At 49.5% G+C, this 19,638-nt stretch overlaps 1 protein-coding gene across 1 annotated transcript in view; it reads left to right on the forward strand.

Moving 5' to 3' along the window:
• Notch3 (notch receptor 3) overlaps positions 1 to 18,497 on the forward strand; it is a 38,966-nt gene extending 20,469 nt beyond the window's left edge. The window contains 7 exon segments of the mRNA XM_059252018.1: positions 124 to 428; positions 2,167 to 2,251; positions 5,529 to 5,691; positions 6,779 to 7,083; positions 8,986 to 9,133; positions 15,520 to 15,617; positions 17,176 to 18,497. Of these exon segments, the coding sequence (XP_059108001.1) occupies positions 124 to 428; positions 2,167 to 2,251; positions 5,529 to 5,691; positions 6,779 to 7,083; positions 8,986 to 9,133; positions 15,520 to 15,617; positions 17,176 to 18,216 (2,145 nt within the window). The 3' untranslated portion in view covers positions 18,217 to 18,497.
• The last annotated feature ends 1,141 nt before the right edge of the window (positions 18,498 to 19,638 follow it).

The raw sequence follows: 19,638 nt of genomic DNA on the forward strand, positions 1-19,638 counted from the left end.
CAGAGAGTGGTTCAATCCTAGTGGCTGGGTCTTCTGGCTGAAGCCCTGCCCCGTAGCTAAGCCAGCCCCATGGGTAAGAGCCTCTCACAGTTGAAGCCTACCTCTAGTTGCCCCACATCTAAGCATCGCCTGTGACTGAAACCCCACCTGGTTGGTCCTGCTCTGCTCCTTGGCTGAGGGCTCACCCACTGCTTCCTTCTTACAGGAGAGCCGCTCGAGCCTCCGGAGCAGAGTGTGCCCCTGCTGCCGCTGCTGGTGGCAGGGGCCGTCTTTCTGCTGGTCATCTTCATCCTGGGTGTCATGGTGGCCAGGCGCAAGCGTGAACACAGCACCCTCTGGTTCCCTGAGGGGTTCGCACTACACAAGGACATAGCAACTGGCCACAAGGGCCGGAGGGAGCCCGTGGGACAAGATGCATTGGGCATGAAGTGAGGACCTTGTCTGCTCTCTATCCCTAGCTATGGGGCCCTTGCAAGCTCTGGATCATCCCCAGCTTGGTCATATTCCAACCTCTGACCCCCACCTGACTTTAACTTCAGACTCCCATAGGGGGCTTCAATGTTCATCCTCTTGACCAAAGACTCCATGATCCCTGATCTTTGACCTTATTTTCTATTTCTATTCATTTCCTGACTCATATCCTTCCTTGGCTCCATCCTGGGCTGGGCTCACAGACTTCATTCTGATTCATTCCCTTGTGACTGCTGTCCTTAAGACCTACGTCATCATCTCAACCTGTCCCTGACTAGAAGGACTGTATCCTTGGTGATCCCTGAATCCCCTCTGGTTTCAACCCACCGGTACCTTTAACCTCACCCCAGACCCCTGTTTCCACCCAATCCAGTGTTCATTTCCCTGTGGCCCTCGATCCCAAGCCTCCAACTTGACTTATCCCTCAATACCTACAACTGTATCCTGATTTTAACCTCCCCTAGGATCCCATGACTCCTCAGCATGACATTTGCAATCTTGGCTACCCCTCCATTAGCCATGAATAACTCCTCTTCCATGAGCTTTGACACTATCATCCAGATCCCGCGTTTTCCTTATCTAGCCCTGTTCCAATGTGTGTACCACTCCTGATACCTTAAGATTCTGGCTGCCTGGGGCTTGAGGGATGGCTCAGGACTTTAAGGGATTGCTGAGCAGGAGTGCCAGCTGGAGTCTGGATCCTTAGAACCCATATAAATGTCACAAGTTCCCTAAATGCTTGGTGGGCATGGCAGCATAGAGCAGGCTTTCTCTGGGGCCACCAACCAGCTCCCAAATCATGACACGGAGACTTGTTACTAGTTAGGAATGCTCGGGCTTATCTTAGCTCTTGTTTTAACCTGTTTCTCTTCATCTACATTTTGCCTCGGGGCTTTCTACCTTTCATTCTGTATGTCCTACTTTCCTGCTTCCTGGTGTCTGGTTGGTAGACGGCTGCCTGGCTTCTGGCTCCAGGCTTGCCCCTCTCTTTCTTCCTCATTCTCTCTTCTCGTCTCTCCCTCTACGTATTCTCTCTGCCCACCAGGCCTGCTTATCCCTCTGCTGCTATTGGCCGTTCAGCTTTTTATTAGACCAATCAGGTGCCTTAGGCAGGCGAGGTGCAGCAGCAACACACCTTTATATAATTAAACAAATGCAGCATAAACAAATGTAACACGCCTTTATGTAATTAAAGTAATATTCCACGACATAAACAAATGTAACACACCTTTATGTAGTTAAAGTAATAGTCCACAACATGGCAGCCTGCCTTGGAAGGTGGAGTCCTGATTCCTAGAGCAAGCTAACTAGCTCATATACATGAGCTCTTGGTTTGATTGAGAAACCCTGCCTCAATGACCAAGACTGAAGAGAGATTGAAGATGATTCCTATTTATCAACTTCATATCTGCACACCTACATGCACACTCATGTGCCCAAAACATGCATGTGCACACACAGAGGCATACACAAATGGAAAAAAAAAGGTTGATTGCCACCTGACACGATTCCTGTAACTTCACCTCTATCCTTCCATCCCTCTTTGGAACCTGTCAACAACCCAAGACCCCGCCTCAACTCCTGACCCATGCCCTGCCTCTCTGACCTCTGCCTGAGTTGAACCCCACATCCTCCCTCCAGGCCAGATATCTCCAGTGCACTTTTTCAAGTTTTTTTCTTCCTGTTTTCCCCAAGGAGCATGGCCAAAAGCGAGAGTCTGATGGGGGAGATGGCCACTGACTGGATGGACTCAGAGTGCCCAGAGGCCAAGAGACTGAAGGTATTACCTGCTTCTCTCTTTCCCTCCGGGCCCCAGGTCATGACACCCTGGTCAGCTGGAGAGCCTGGGGAGGTCTCCGTTCTCTCCATTGCCCAGATCCAGACAATTGCTACATCCGTGTGACCTCATTTTCTTCTTAATGTGGCTCTGCTGCCTTGTTAGGAGGGAAGGAGATTTGTCACGGGTTACCCAGGTTACCCCTTCTCCGTCTGGTTCTTCCTCATATAGGCTCCTGCTCCCAGGCTATTCTAGGGTCACCCTATAGCAGTGGTTCTCAACCTGTAGGTTACAACCCCTTGGGGGGGGGGTCAAACAACCCTTTCATAGAGGTCGCATGTCAGATATCCTTCATATCAGATATTTACATTATGATTCATAACAGTAGCAAAATTACAGTTATGAAGCAGCAATGAAAGAGTTTTATGGTTGGGGTCACCACAACATGAGGAACTGTAGTAAAGGGTCGCAGCATTAGGAAGGCTGAGACCACTGCCTTAGAGGGAACACTCTGGCTCACAGAGTGACTGCTTTTTCTGTTCTTTGTCCAGCATGTCCAGGCTGGAAGTGTTCCCAGCTGGTCTCTGGCTCCATTCATCTCTAGGAACCATACCCATTTGGCTGTTCTCTCCATTTTAGATGGTTCAGCTGGTAAAGTGCTGAGGTCCTGAGCTTGATTCCCAGAACCCACATGGGAAAACAGAAACCAAACACAACCCAGGTGCCATGCGGTACACTTGTAATCCCAGTGCTGGTGAGGTAAAGACAGCAAACTCCTGGCTAGTTAGCTGGCTTAGCCCTCCTTGGCAAGATCCTGGTCAGTGAGAACCTGGCTCATGAGAGAAGACGGACAGTCCCTGAGCAGTGATACATGAGGTGGTTCTTCGGCTTCCATACTCGTGGGCACACAAATACGCATGCGCATACACACATGCTACCCGAGGGCTGGGGAATGTATAAAGGAAACAATCCTCCTGCCTCAGCTCCAATAGCTGGGATTACAGGCATGTGCCACAGCATCTAGCCTCCACATTTCTTTTACTAGGGGTCTGTAGTTCATAGAATATGAGAACTGCATTTAATTTTTTAAAACTCCAAATATTTTGCTCTTCTTATTTATTTATATTTATTAAAAAAAAAAAACTGGAGACTGAGCCGGGTGGTGGTGGCGTACGCCTTTAATCCCAGCACTCGGGAGGCAGAGCCAGGCAGATCTCTGTGAGTTCGAGGCCAGCTTGGGCTACCAAGTGAGTTCCAGGAAAAGGCGCAAAGCTACACAGAGAAACCCTGTCTCGAAAAACCAAAAAAAAAAATAAAAAAATAAAAAAAAATTGGAGACTGAAACATTAGGCAGAGGAAGAGGGAAGAAGGATTGTAGGAGCCAGAAGGGTCAAGTACATCACAAGAAAACACACAGAATCAACTAACTTGGGCTCATGGGAGCTCACAGACACTGAACTGATAACCAGGGAGTCTGCATGGGACTGACCTCTGCATATATGTGACAGTGGTGTAGCTTGGTCCTCTTATGGGATTCCTAACAGTGGAAGTGGGGCTGTCTCTGACTCTTGCTGGCTTTTGGGACCCTTTCCCTCCTACTGGGTTGCCTTGTCCAGCCTTCAACTGATATGGCATGTTTGGTTGATATCCATGGGAGGCATGACCTCCTCTGGATGGAAATGGAGGAGTGAATGTTGGGGTGGGGGGCTGGAAGGAGAGGAAGGAGGGGAAACAGCAGTTGAGTTGTAAAATAGATAAATTAAAAAAATAAAACAAACAAACAAAAAACTGGAGGCTGGAGAGATGGCTCAACAATTGAGTGCTGGCTGCCCTTCCAGAGGATCTGTGTTTGAGTCCCAGCACCCACAGAGTGGCTTACAAATGTCCGTGACTCCAGTTCCAGAAGACGGGATCTGATGCCCTCTGGATTCCACGGGCACCAGGCATGCATGCAGTACAAAGACATACAGGCACGACACCCATGCACATAATTTAAAACACCTTTTTAAAAAAATCACATTTTATTGATTTCGTGTATGTGTTGGATACATGTACCACAGTGTTGTGTGGAGATCGGAGGACAACTTGGAAGAATCAGTTTTCTCCTAACCTATGTAGGTCCCCTGGATCCAAATCAGGTCATCAGGCTTAGCAGTAAGTGTGCTTACCTGCTGAGCCATCTTGCTGGCCTAGGATTGACTGTATAGACCTAGGATTGACTGTATAGGCTGGCCTCAAACTCAGAGATCCACCTGCCTCTGCCTCCCAAGTGCTGGTGGTAGTAAGGGTGTGGCTAGCATTCTATTTTTTTTGAGAGTCTTGATATGTAGGCCAGACTGGCTGTGAACTATTTGTCCTCCTGACTCTGCTTCATGAGTGCTAGATTACAGGTGTGCCACCGTGACAGCTTTATTTTGATAATTAAAAACATTTACATTGCCAGGTGTTGGCGCACGCCTTTAATCCCAGCACTCAGGAGGCAGAGGCAGGCGGATCTCTGTGAGTTCGAGGCCAGCCTGGTCTACAGAGTGAGATCCAGGACAGACAGGGCTACACAGAGAAACCCTGTCTCTAAAAACAAAAATGTTTCTTATTTATTTATTTTCGTGTGTGTTGGGCATGTGTACCACATCACGTGTGTGGAGGTCAGAGGACAACTTGTGGGAGTCATTTCTCTCTGTCCACTGTGGATTCCAGGAGTCAAACTTAGGCCATCAGGCTTGGTGGCAACTTATCTCCTGTTTTGATCATTTAATTAAAAATGTTTTGTTGTTTTTCTTTTTTTTTCTTTCTTTTTTTTTTTTTTAAAGATTTATTTATTTATTATGTATACAGTGTTCTGTCTGCACATATCCCTGCAGGCCAGAAGAGGGCACCAGATCTCATTATAGATGGTTGTGAGCCACCATGTGGTTGCTGGGAATTGAACTCAGGACCTTTGGAAGAATAGCCAGTGCCCTTAACCTCTGAGCCATCTCTCCAGCCCCCCTTTTTCTTTTTCAAATATTTATTTTTGTGTATGTGTGCACATGTTTGCATGTGTGGGCACATGTGTGCCAAGGCAATGTGTGGAGAGCCATTTCTGATCTACAAGTACGTCTACGAGCTGAACCCTCTTCCCACTATTTTATTTATTTTTTTTTTGAGACAGCAGGCTGTCAATGGTCTCCTTGACCTGGATACAGCTTCATCAGTGACACCGTGGGACTCCCCAACCCTCTCTGGTCCTGCCTGTCCCACCCCAAACGGGAGATCAGAGCCTGCATCTGTGTCCCTCCAGGTAGAAGAGCCAAGCATGGGGGCTGAGGAGCCTGTGGATTGTCGCCAATGGACCCAACACCACCTGGTTGCCGCTGATATCCGTGTGGCACCGGCCATGGCACTGACTCCACCCCAGGGTGACGCAGATGCTGATGGCATGGATGTCAACGTACGTGGCCCCGGTGAGTACCCCTCCCCAAAGACTTCTCCTTGGTCCTATAGTAGGACCAAGTAGTCTGGGAGTGCCCGGGCTTCTGTCCCTGGTGTGGGTGTTAAGCCAGACTTTAGGTTGTAAGTGATAAGGGCCCAATGCAAAGCAGTTTAAGTAAAACAGCATACACTGGCATGTAGCTGGAAACTGAAGATAATTGGATCCTGAACATTTCTTCTTGAGGCTGAGATTTCCTTCTGTTTTCTCTTTTCTTTTTGTTCTGAGATAGCCCTGGCTGGTCCTGGAACTCACTCTGTAGACTCACAGAAATCCTCCTGCCCCTGTCTCCCGAGTGCTGGGATTAAGGCAGAGCTGCCACTGCTAGGCTTGTTTTTTTTTTTTTTTTTTTGGAGACAGTGTTTGGGCTGGCCTGGAATTCATTCTGTAGATCAGGATGTGAACTCAGAGCCTGCCTCTGCCTCCCAAGTGCTGGAATTACATGTGTGTGCCACCACACCCAGCTGGGGTTTATTTTAAAATTACACCTATTTGTGTGTACTAGTACACGAGGAAGTCAGAGGACACCTTGCTGGAACTGGTTATCTCCTGCCACAGTCTGGGGCCTAGGGATCGAATTCAGGCGGTCCAGTTTGGTGGCAGGCGCCTTTACCCACCAAGCCCTTGGATCCTGGATATTTGATTTACTTTTCGCACTTAGCTCCAGCTGTACAACTTGTCAGGAAAGTCTCAGAATGCGTTCTGACTGGGCAGACTAGAACCATGTACTCACCCAGGGGCCAGTCAATGTGGCTAGGGGGCTATAAGATGCGGATAAACCAGCCCCTGTCTGGTCTAAGTAGGGCTTGCTGCTGGGGAATGCATGAAAGGAAAAACCAGGGAAGAGGTAGTACCCCTTCCCTTTTTTCTAAACGCTTTGCTTCCTGGAATCCCTTTCATGATAAATCACGTGATTTTTTTTTTTTTGGGTGGCTTTGCAGTTGGGGAGAATTTACCTCTGTCTTACGGTACAGTGTGTCCCAGTTGCGTCTACTACAGTGCCCCTGACATTGTCCCCCAGGAAGACCCCTATGCCTGTGACACCCTCCTGGTCCCTGCAGATGGCTTCACCCCACTTATGCTGGCCTCCTTCTGCGGGGGAGCCCTGGAGCCGATGCCGGCTGAGGAGGATGAGGCGGATGACACATCAGCCAGCATCATATCAGACCTGATCTGCCAGGGGGCCCAGCTCGGAGCACGAACTGACCGCACTGGCGAGACCGCCCTGCATTTGGCTGCCCGCTATGCGCGCGCGGATGCAGCCAAGCGGCTGCTGGACGCTGGGGCGGACACCAACGCCCAGGACCATTCGGGCCGCACCCCTCTGCACACAGCGGTGACAGCGGATGCCCAGGGTGTTTTCCAGGTGAGACAGGCCTATCTCTTCAGACTGCGGAGCTGCTGCGTGGGTGTCAGATCCACCTGGATTAGAGCTCTGGCCTGTCTTGCAAAGCTTGTTTTTGCCATTTAGATCACATTGCCTGTCAAGAATAGGTAGTGCCTGACCTAGATTTTTTTTTAAGTGTCTTTAAAATTACATGCGTGTATACACGCACGTGCCACAATGTAAGTGTGGAGGTCAGAGAATAACTTTTAAGAACTGGTTCTCAGGAGCTGGAGAGATGGCTCAGTGGCACTTACTGCTGCTCTTCAGAAGACCTGAGTTTGGTTCCCAGCATCCACATCTGGTGGCTCACAACTGCCTATGACTCCAGCTCCAGGGGATCTGACACTCTCTTCTGGCCTCCTCAGATCTTGCGCGCGCACACACACACACACACACACACACATGCAATTAATTAAAAAAAAAAAAAGGAATTGGTTCTCTCCTTCCACATGTAGGTCACCAGGCTTGGCAGCAAGCCGTCACCTGCCATGCCACCTCCCTGGCCTCTGACTTAGATTTTTCTACTTTGAGCATGCTTCTCCACTTTCAGTGAGTGAAATATTCAAGGATGTACATGATGTTCAGCGCTATTTTTTTTTTTTTTTTGGACAGTCTTGTGCATGGCTCAGGCTAGTACTGAACATATAATCCTCATGCCTCTGCACCCCCAGGTGGTGGGATTACACATTACCGTGCCACCATACCTACTTATATATAAACAACTCCCCTCCCCTCGCGGGGCTGGAACCACGGCTGCACACTCTGGACAAGCGCCATGCCGCTGAGCCGTGTCTTCATTTATATCCTAGTTCTCGTGTTTTCTGCTTTTGTTCAGCTGTAGACTGACAACGGTGTCCTCTACACTTGAAACGGGCTGGGTACACTACGCTCAGCTGTTTAGGTTGTTAAACCCATCGTATTGTGTTTGCCTGGATATAGTGGCACATGCTTTTAATCCCGGCACCTAGGAGGCAGAGGCAGATGAAGCTCTGTGAGTTCAAGGCCAGCCTGGTCTACAAAGTGAGTTCCAGGACAGCCAGGGCTACACAGTGAGACCCTGTCTTAGAGACAAAAACAAAGATTCATTTTTTTTCTTAATTGTAGCATATAAAGTGCTGTGTTTTATTATGGTGTTACCTTTTATTAGCACTTTTGAGTTTTTTTGTAAGTGCTGGTGTGTGTGTGTGCGTATTTTACTTTGTGTGTGATTTGTTTGTGTGTTTGTGTGGCATATGTGCACCTGTGTGTGCTCATGCCTGTTGTATAGATTGCAGAAGCCAAAGGAGGCTGGTAGATGTCTTTTTGTTTTTTCCTTCCTTCTTTGTTTTGAGACAGGGTTTCTCTGTGTAGTTTTGTTGCCTGTCCTGGGACTCACTCTGTAGACCAGGCTGGCCGCCTTGAGCTCACAGAGATCCGCCTGCCTCTGCCTCCAAGTGCTGAGATTAAAGGCGTGCGCCACCACTGCCCAGCTTGCTGCGGGATATCTTGCTCTATTGTTCTCTTATCTTTTGAGACAGAATCCGTCACTGAACCTGGAGCTAGGCAGGTAGCCAGCAAACTCTCTTGATCCTCCTGCCTTGTCCCACACACCCTGGGGGTTTATACACATTGCAAAACTGGGCTTCTTACATGGACTTTGGGATCCAAAATCAGGTGCATGTCCACTGAGCCATCTCCCTAGCCTCCTACATACTATTATTTAAATCATTTTTTCATTGAGGTTATTTTCGATTTAAATGGGATTAGCAGAAATATCACCCTATTGTAAGTCTGGAAGTACCTGTAACTCAAGGGTCCCAAGGCTGTGGGGTTTGGCACTTGCAAGGTGCTATACATTCCTCTGCTCCTGCCACGGTCTTTTTTTTTTTTTTTTTTTTTTAGATTCTCATCAGGAACCGCTCCACTGACCTGGATGCCCGCATGGCAGATGGCTCTACGGCACTGATCTTGGCGGCCCGCCTGGCGGTGGAGGGCATGGTGGAAGAGCTCATTGCCAGCCACGCCGATGTCAATGCTGTGGACGAGCTGGGTAAGTGCTGAGGAAGGGATGGGCGGGGCCTCCGGTGCCGCTGCCCTCTTAGTGTGAACTCACACCCACGCTGACACCAAGCATTTGCTCAGCTGTGCACGCCAGGGCTCCCACACGGATGGAACAGGTTTAGAGAAATGTAGTTTAGAAGAAAATGTAGGTTCCCCAGGACGTACTCTTCTCCTCCCCTCCCCTCCCCCTCCCTTCTCTGCCCCTTGACTCTTTCCCTAACTGGACTCCTACAAAACAGCGAGTTCCATTGAATTCCATTCATTTATACAGTGCACTCCCCTTTCACTCCCCCTCCCCCTTTCTGTAGTTCTCCCCTCCCCCACACAGTCCACCTCTGCTTTCACTGTGGTCCTCTTCTCCCTCTCCTCCTGTTTTTCTTTCTAGAGTCCAAATATTCCATAAAACCTGAAGTACTTGTCTTTGAGTCGAGTTATTCCACTTACCATGATGGTCTCCTGTTCTATCAATTTTCTTGAAAATTGTATAATCTGACCCCCCTACCCCCTTCTGAGATAGAGGCTTGCTTCCAGCTCACTGTGTAGCCAAAGGTCTTGAAATCCTGATCCTCCTGCCTCTCTTTCCCAAGTTAGGCATTTGCCACCACACGCGGTTCATTTTCCTTCCTTGTTTTGTCTGAGTAGTACTCCATTGCACAGTGTTGATGGGTAGCCGGGCTGATGCCGTAATGTGGCTGCTGTGGCTAGTGCTGTGGATGCCACGGTTGACATGGGTGTGCAGGTGTCTCCATTGTATGCTGACTCAGATTCCTTCAGGTATAGACGCAGGAGCCCGGGAGTGCCACAGCTGGACCATAGAGTAGTCCTGCATTTAGGTGTTTGAGGACCCTCTGGTGTTCTCTGTAGTGACTGTGCTAATTACATTCCCATCAATAGTGCATGAGGATCCCTTTCTCTAGCATTTGTATTCTTCCTCTCTCTCTCTCTCTCTCTCTCTCTCTCTCTCTCTCTCTCTCTCTCGTTCCCTTTCTTTTTTTCTTTTCTTTTTTTTTTGGGGGTTTTTTGAGACAGGGTTTCTCTGTGTAGCTTTGGAGCCTGGCCTAGGTCTCACTCTGTAGCCAGGCTGGCCTTGAACTCAGAGATCCACCTGCCTCTGCCTCCCGAGTGCTGGGATTAAAGGCGAGCGCCACCACACCCGGCTGTTAAGTTCTTTTTATATTCTGACTACAGATCCCTTGTTAGATGAATAGCTGGCAAAGACTTTTTCCCATTCTTTGAGGAAGACACGTCATCATCAGCTGTTTTGTTTGTTTTTTTTTTTTTTTTTTTTTTTGTCATACTGGGGATGGAGGATGATGCCTTGCTCACACTAGGCAAATGCTCTAATGGTAGGGCAGCACCCCAGCCCTGCTGCTTTGCTGGGAAAAATGGACTGTACTGCCACCTGCTGGACGGCTGTCATAAACTAGCAAATCCGGCGATCTGTAAGTGAGGGCAGCTGCCTGGTCTTGGGTGTGACATGAGCAGAGTCACAGCAAGCTGTCCTTATGTCCAAAGGGTCTCACCCAGCTGTAGACACACTCAGACACTTACAGACATCCTGTGGAGTACCCTTAGGTTCTCAACTTCATCCTCACTGACATCTGTGGTTGGATCATTCTTGGTTTGTGTGTTGGAGGAGGGTTGAGGCTGTGAGCTACAGCGTGGGGATGGCATCCCTCTTCTGATGTTACTGTGTAAGTTGGGCATCTTTCCTTGGTTCCTTGTTCCATCGATAGAAGGAATTAGAAATGGACCCAGAAGAAAGCTCTAATACCGTCTCTCCGGAATAGAGAGATGAGAAGAGGAAGAGAAATTCATGTCTTTTGAGATGGCAGCTGGGAAGTAGCAGCCTGGTGGAAGCTGGGGGAGGGGTGAGCTTCAGAGGACAAGTGAGAAGGTTCAGAGAATCACGGAATCGTGTCCAGGCTTTGCTCAGAATCCAAAAGAAAATAGAGGTGGGGTGGTGGCGCACGCCTTTGATCCCAGCACTCGGGAGATAGAGCCAGGCAGATCTCTGTGAGTTTGAGGACAGCCTGGTCCACAGAGTGAGTTCCAGGACAGCCAGGGCTACACAGAGGAACCCTGTCTCAAAAAACAAAAAACGAAAACAAAAACAAAAAAACCCAAAACAAACAAATAAACAACAAAATAGAAAAGAGGGAAAAGGGGGCTTAGTGGTTCAAGCACTTGCCACACAAGTGTGAAGGCCTGGGTTCGGATCTCCAGAGACCTGTGTAAACGCTAAATGGGTGTGGTGGCCACATGTGTGTGATTCCAGAGACAGGGAGCCTTAGAGCAAGCTGGCTGACAAGATTAGCCTTATCAGTGAGTTCAGGGTTTGACTGAGAGACACTACCTCAATGAATATACTGGAAGATCCAGCCTCCACATGCACACACACACACCACACGCAAAACCGCGCATACATGGCCAAAGCATAAAATGCAGCAGGCTGCACTGTGGAGGCTCCAGAGTGCCCCCTGGTGGAAATACTGCAAGCCGCTGCATTGAGAGGGGGCTCCGAGGAAGGAAAAGTGCTTTATGTCATTATGGGGATGAAAGTCCTGTCCTTAGCATGTCTTCAGGTGACTCAGATTTCCTGGAGGATCAAAGGTGGACTCCTGGACAGGTCATTGATGGGCCCCACTGGGCTATTTTTAAAAAATATTATTTATTTTTATTTTATGTGTAGGGGTATTTTGCCTGCATGCATGTCTGTGTACCACATGCATGCAGTGCCCACACAGGCCAGAAGAGGGCGTGGGATCCTCTGGAACTGGAGTTACAGGCAATTGTAAACTGTCATGTGGGTGCTGGGAACTGAACCTGGGTTTTCTGGAAGAGCAGCCAGTGCTCTTAACCATTGAACTATTTCCCCAGCTCCTGGAATTCATGTTTTGTTTTGTTTTTTTTTTTGTTTGTTTTTTTGAGACAGGGCTTCTCTGTGTAGCTTTGGAGCCTGTCCTGGAACTTGATCTGTAGACCAGGCTGGCCTCAAACTCACGGAAATCCATCTGCCTCTGCCTCCCAAGCACTGGGATTAAAGGCGTGCGCCACCACTGCCCAGCTGTTTTTTTTTTTTTTTTAAATGTGCATTGGCATTTTGCCATGGGTGTCTGGTCCCTTGGAACTGGAGTTAGCCAGTTATGGTGATATTTTATTTGTATTAAAATGTTATTTGTATATATACAGGGATATAGCCATTATTGGATACACATGCCTTTAATCTCAATACCAATCATGGAAAACCTGGAGGCCTATAGAGACAGGCCGTGACGAGGCGGTCATGTGGTTGGGTTTACAACCAATGAGAAGGCAGAACAGGAACTCTATATAAAGACTTTAACACAGGGGTAGCTCTGGTTCGGAGAGGTAGGACCACTGCAGGAGGAAGGGTGAGGTTTTAGCTCTTAGCTCTGACCTCTTGGCTTTCTTCTTTGCATTGGTTCTGTGTTTCTTATTTAATAAGAAGGTTGGTTACATCTACATTTGGCGCCCAACGTGGGGCACCATTTGTAGCTAGAGATTCATCCTGACTGTGGGCCAGGCAGGAAAACTCTAGCTACAGACAGTTGTGAGCTGCCATGTGAGTGCTGAGACTTGAACTCGGGTCCTCTGGAAGAGCAGGCATTGCACTTAACTGCTGAGCCATCTCTCAGCTACCAGACCTAGTTATTGTGGAGTACTGCAGCAGTCAAGGGGGTCAAGCTGGCCCTGAAGGATGTGTGAGCTGGTGAGACAGAGAGGTTAACTGATGCATCGAAGGCGTCAGTTCAGCCATTTCAGTTCTGAGTCCTGAAAACGATGCCCAGAGTGGCAAGAAGAGGGATGACTTGGATTATTCCCCTTTTAGAGATCACCTGAACTGCTTCTAGGGGCTTGGGGGTGTAACTCTGTAACTGCTTCGAGGCTGACAGAGTGTGGTGAGCGGAGCAGCCGTTAGTTATAGAGTGCCTCAGAAGAGAGTCCATCCAAGGGACCATGATACAACTTTATAGCTGGCAAAGATCCAGAACGTCAGTCACAGGGTAATGACTGTGCACCTCTGTGGAGAGTAAGATCACACGAGGAAGACTTTTACATCGAGGTTAACGTGAGTTGAGTGCAGTTGTACAAGGTAACTGTAATGAGCTGTTTGTTGATATCAGACTCCTGTAGCTCAGTGCTGGCTGCTAGAACTTTCTCAGAGGGTTGGAAGAAATACTTGGTCTAGTCCAGTTTGGCTGCCACTGGCCACTTGTGGCTGTTGAGCACTTGAAATGTGGCTTGGACAAATAAAGAGCTCGGTTTTCTTTTAGTTCACTGAACATTTAAAATTTTGGACTAGGGATATAGCTCAGTGGGCGGAGTACCCTGCCTAAGGCACAGAGTTCCAGGTTCAATCCCTACCACCATATAGAGTTAGGTATGGTAATCCTAGGCAAGCCTGTAGTCCCAGTGCTTAGGACCTATCTGGAGTCAGGAGGATCAGAAGTTTAAGGTTGTCTTTGGCTACATAGTTACAGGCCAGCCTAGGATACTTGAGATCTTGTCTTCAACAACAACAAGAAAATCGGGCATGGCTCAGCAGTTAAAAGCATGCACTGTTCTTGCAGAAGACCTGAGATAAGTTCCGACCACCCAAGTTGGCGACCCACAACCACCTGTAACTCTAGCTCCAGGGGATCTGATGCCCCCTTCTGGACTCTGCGGGCACCTGCACTCAACATGCGCTTCCCTCATTGCAAACGCATATATACACATAATTTAAAAGATAAAAAATAAATAAATCTTACAAAAACAAAAAAAACAAACAACTCACTCAGAACAGGCAATATAGAGTATAAAGACAGAAAGCATATCAACAGTTGCCTAAGGCTTGGGATGTGAGGGGACTGATCAATGGTGGCTAATGAAAGTGACAAAAATGTAAAAATTGATTAATTGATAGAACAAAGATTATATATATATATATAAACAAGAAAAGATATTAAGAATAAAATTTTTGAGACATAGTCCTAGTTAGTGTTAACTGTCTGTTTGACAAAGCCTAGAGTCATCTGAGAAGTGAGCCTCGATTGAGGGATTGCCCATTCCGTGTGAGATTGTCTTGATTGGTGCAGGAGGGCTCAGCCCACTGTGGGCAGCACTATCCCCTGAGCAGGTGATCCTGAGCTATATAAGAACGTTACCTGAGGATGAACCTGTGAGTGAGCCAGCTGGCAAGCATGATCCCGCAGTTGCTGTTGTATTTGGCTGTGAAGTGAGTTCCTTAGCTGGAGGTGACGCTGCAGAGAATAGCAGGCGGGCCTGACTTCAAGTCCCTGTGTTGCGTCACTCAATGATGGACTGTGGTCTAACAGTGTGTACTGGCTTATTTGGAGTGTCAACTTGACACAAGAGTCATCAGAAAGGAAGGAGCCTCAGTTGAGGAAATGCCTCCATGAGATCTAGTTCTATGGCATTTTCTTAATTAGCAATTAATGGGGGAAGGCCCAGTCCATGGTGGGTGGTGCCATCCCTGGGCTGGTTGGTGGTCCTGGGTTCTCTAAGAAAGCAGGCTGAGCAAGCCATGGGAGCGGCACTTCTCCATGGCCTCCACATCAGCTCCTGCCTCCAGGTTCCTGCCCTGTTTGAGTTCCTGTCCTGACTTCCTTCAGTAAAGAACAGCGATATGGAAGTGTAAGCCAAATAAATCCTTTTCTCCCCGACTTCCTTTAGTCATGGCAGCAATAGACGCCCTAAGAGAGAGTGTAAGCCGAATAGATTCCCCAGTGCTGGGATTGCAGGCGTGTGCCACCACACCTGGTTAACACGGTGCCAGGGATCTGACGCCCGCTTCTGGCCTCTCTGGACACGAGGCACCGAAATGGTGCACAGATATACATGCAAGTAAAAGAGCCCTACACCAACATTGAAACTACTAAACAAAACCCACTCCACTTCCCACAAGAGGACAGCAAATGTTTTTAGCTGCTGAGCCATCTCTCCAGCCTCTAGCCTTTGCTTCTTTGATGGTATCCTTGGAAGAATGAGAGTTTCAGTTTTGGTGATGCGTTGTTTATTTTGTTGTTCTTGTTGAAATTCCCTCTAATGTGGGTTTGGGGCTGGAACTCAGGTCGTCAGGTGTATGCAGTAGACACCTTTGCCCGCTCAGCCATCTTGCTGACCCTTGTTTGTTTTAAAATCAGTTTCACATGCACACACGTGCAGGGCACCCCTTGGTTAGAGGCGTTCTGTAGATCTGCACCTACTCGGATCTCAACACAAGAGCTCAGACACTAGGGTGTGCCTGGAACTGTCCTGCCCGCTGCCAGGTTGTTTTCTAGACACTTCTGCCTGTCCTGTGACGGGGACGCGGCATGAGCCTGACTGCTGCCGTTTGTCTCCCTGCAGGGAAATCAGCCCTCCACTGGGCTGCGGCCGTGAACAACGTGGAGGCCACCTTGGCTCTGCTGAAAAATGGAGCCAACAAGGACATGCAGGACAGCAAGGTGAGCCCTTGGGAGCAGGTACTGCCACAGCCCCCTGCACGTGACACGCAGGGCGGGAATAAGCCCTTTGGGGGCAATCCGTCTTGCCTACAGTCAGCTTTCGGGAGTGGGAGTCAGGCCTAAAGGCTCCGATAGCGGATCAAAGGAGGACATTTGTGGTAGTCACTGTGTGACATCGAGCAAGTTGCCAAACATCTCTGAAACTTAGTGTCCTCCTGTGGATTAGGGAAGCAGCAGCATCCACCTGACGGCACTTGCTGAGCCTCAGCAAGCGGACTCATTGGTCAGGCACTGAGCAGATCCTCAGGGAAGTGGTAGGCTGACTGTCAAAAAACCTCGCCAAAGGACCGGTCCCTAATCTCGTTTATTTGTTTCATTTAGTTACTGTATATGTTTGTGTGCGCTTGCCACAGCAAGCGTGTGGAGGTCAGAGGACAACTTGTGGGAGTCAGTTCTCTCCTTCCACCATTTAGATCCTGTTGTTTGAACTTAGGTCAGCAGGCACATTTACCCGCAGAGCCATCTCACTGGCCCTTACTTTTTAAAACATGAAATTTATATATATATATATATATATATGGGGGGGGGAGACAGAGACAGAGACAGAGACAGAGACAGAGACCCCCAGGCTGGCCTTGAACTCATAATTCTCATGTTTCTGCAGCCTAAAATGCTGGCATATGCTGTTGTGCCTGGCTATTTTTTTTTCAATGATGTATTTTATTTTTTATTAGTGTGTGTGTATATGTGTCTGCGCGCGCGTGCGTGCACATGTGTGTAGTTATGTGGACATGAGTTGCGGGTTCCCTTGAGGCCAGAAGAGCGTGTGGAATCCCCCTGGAGCTGGAGTTGCAGCTGGGTGCGATCTGCCTGGGTGCGCACCGAGGACGGAACTGAAGTGACTAGGCTTGGTGACAAGTGCTTCCACCCACTCTGCCGTCGCCACCATTCTTTACTCTGTTTCCTTTTCCTTTTGAGACCAGGTCTTACTGGTTACTTTAGCAGAAGGTGACCTCAAACTCTTGGTGAGTCTTCTGCCTCGGCCTCCCAAGTGCTGGGATTACAGGCATGAGTTGCCACACCTGGCTTTGGGCTTTCCTTTCATTTTTACTTTTTTTTTTTGTGTGTGTGTGTGTGTGTGTGTGTGTGTGTGTGTGTGTGTGTGTGTGTAGACCAGGCTATCCTGGAACTCACAGAGATCCACCTGCCTTCGCCCATCCTGCTAGGATGGAAGGTGTGCATCACCATGAACGCCCTGACCCCTGGCTTTTTAGTCTTTTACAAATCATTGCATCAACATGTAATTTATCTTGACGACTGGAGATTTGGATGCCCCTTTAAATTTTGTGCCTAAGGTAAGTCCTGGCCACTGCTCCTGCAGCAGGGATATGGCTAAGGGGAGAGAGCTTGTTCCTTCAGCAGAGCTGGGATCCGAACCCAGATCCATCCATCTTCAGGGTTTCAACTCGTACTTCTCAGGATGCCCTAGGATTTAGAGACCTAGGTGTCAGACAGAGGGTGACTGACATCTGTGGGTTCTGCCCCTTCTTTACCTCAGGAGGAGACTCCACTGTTCTTGGCTGCTCGTGAGGGCAGCTTCGAGGCTGCCAAGCTGCTGCTGGACCATTTTGCCAACCGGGAGATCACAGATCACCTGGACAGGCTGCCCCGGGATGTGGCCCAGGAGCGGCTGCATCAGGACATTGTGCGGTTGCTGGACCAGCCCAGTGGCCCCCGCAGTCCCCCCGGCCCCCATGGCTTGGGGCCCCTGCTCTGCCCACCAGGAGCCTTCCTTCCTGGGCTCAAGGCAGTGCAGTCTGGGACCAAGAAGAGCAGGAGGCAGCCTGGCAAGACCGGGCTGGGGCCACAGGGAACCCGGGGTCGCGGCAAGAAGCTGACACTGGCCTGCCCAGGCCCCCTGGCAGACAGCTCTGTCACACTGTCGCCTGTGGACTCGCTGGACTCCCCAAGGCCTTTCGGTGGGCCCCCTGCTTCCCCTGGAGGCTTCCCCCTGGAGGGTCCCTATGCCACCACGGCAACTGCGGTGTCCTTGGCACAGCTTGGTGCAAGTCGGGCCGGCCCTTTGGGGCGCCAGCCTCCCGGGGGCTGCGTGCTCAGCCTGGGTCTCCTCAACCCTGTGGCTGTCCCCCTCGACTGGGCCCGGCTACCTCCACCTGCCCCACCAGGAACCTCATTCCTGTTGCCCCTGGCTCCGGGACCCCAGCTACTCAACTCGGGAACCCCAGTTTCTCCCCAGGAGCGGCCGCCACCCTACCTGGCTGCTCCAGGACACGGAGAGGAATACCCTGCAGCGGGGACCCGCAGCAGCCCCACAAAAGCCCGCTTCCTGCGGGTTCCCAGCGAGCATCCTTATTTGACCCCATCTCCCGAATCCCCAGAGCACTGGGCCAGCCCATCCCCTCCCTCCCTCTCAGACTGGTCCGACTCTACGCCTAGCCCAGCGGCTACCGCTGGTGCCACAGCGGCTGGAGCCCTGCCGGCTCAGCCACACCCCATGTCTGTTCCCTCCCTCCCTCAGGCCCAGACACAGCTGGGGCCCCAGCCAGAAGTCCCCCCCAAGAGGCAGGTGATGGCCTAAGTTCTTGGATCTTTGGGGGGGGGGCGGTGTTGAAGTTGCACCCCTCCCTGGCTTCTCTCTCTCTCCCTTTTAATTTTATTTTCATCCCTTTCTCTGTACCAGCCTTTCTGCACCTCTCTGTCTTATAGTGTGACCAAGCTGGTCACCAGCCCAGACCCCCAGTCTTCCTTTATTTATAATGGGTAGGGGCTGACTTCCCACCATCTCGGCCCTCTAAGGTAAGGGGTCTGGGACTTCTTAACCCCTCACCCTGCCTCCACTCCCCGTCTTCCTTTTTTTTTTTTTTTTTTTTTTTTGCCTCTTCTTGCTCCTCATTTTCTCACACTGGCATGAGTGAGTTTTTTTTTTCTTTTTTACATTTTGTATAGAGACAAATTCATTTAAACAAACTTATTATTATTATTATTTTTTACAAAATATATATATGGAGATGCTCCCCCCACCTCCCCCGCTGCAAATCCCTCCAGCGCCCCCGTGGGGCTGAGTCTGTGGGCCCATTCGGCCAATCCGGACTCTGTGTACCGAGTACACAGACAAGACTAGGGTCCCGTGTACTGAGTATGCGGCCCTGGTATGTACCAAGTAGCCAGCCTTGGGCACATCCTCCCCTGGGGTCAGGGGACACTTGGGAGCCTCCTTCCCCTCCCTATCCTCCTTCCTCACTTCACTGCATTCCAGATAAAACTTGTAGACTCACTGGGAAAGGGGTCTTTCCCACCAAAGCCCCCACTAAGGCCCCCCTCCCAGAGCCTGGCTCACCTTTTAGGGCCTGGGGGCAGGGTCAGGGGAGATGTATTTCGTATGCATTCCACTTCTAATTGTAAATACAGGGCTGAAGGTGGGGATGTGGTACCTGAGGGAGTGATACCCCCTCTTCCTGGTATCCCCTTGGCTCAGCCTCACTGCCTAATAGAAACGTTTTTAGGCTATTTTTATAATATGGCACTTGGTCACCGTCCGTTGTAGCTGAATTCCCAGTCTCGCATTGTACAACCCTCACCTCCCCAGTTCCTTACCACCTAATAAAGAAATAGTTAACACCCAGTGTCTTTGGTTTCTGTCCAAAGTGGGCACTTCTGGACAGCCCTACACAGGGCTAACTTGAACTCCCATCTTGGAGCAAAGTCATGTGGCTTTCCAGTCCACCTTTGATTCCTTTTTGGCCAGGTGTCCGAGCTTCATTTCTGTTACTTTAAACAGAAACTTAACAAAAAAGCAACTTAGGGGAGAGAGGAGTTTATTCTAGCTTACAGTTCCAGGTTCATCATTGTGAGGAAGTCAAGGCAAGAACTTAAAACAGTCATGTAATATCAACAGTCAAGAGCAGAAAGAAAGAAATGAATGCATGCATACTTGTGTTCAGATGGATCTCTACATTCTTATACAGTTCAGAAACCCCTGCCTAGGGAATGGTGCGACCCA

Source organism: Peromyscus eremicus, unplaced genomic scaffold (genome assembly GCF_949786415.1).
Source record: "Peromyscus eremicus unplaced genomic scaffold, PerEre_H2_v1 PerEre#2#chr22_unloc_1, whole genome shotgun sequence".
In the NCBI taxonomy this organism is placed as follows: Eukaryota; Metazoa; Chordata; class Mammalia; order Rodentia; family Cricetidae; genus Peromyscus; species Peromyscus eremicus.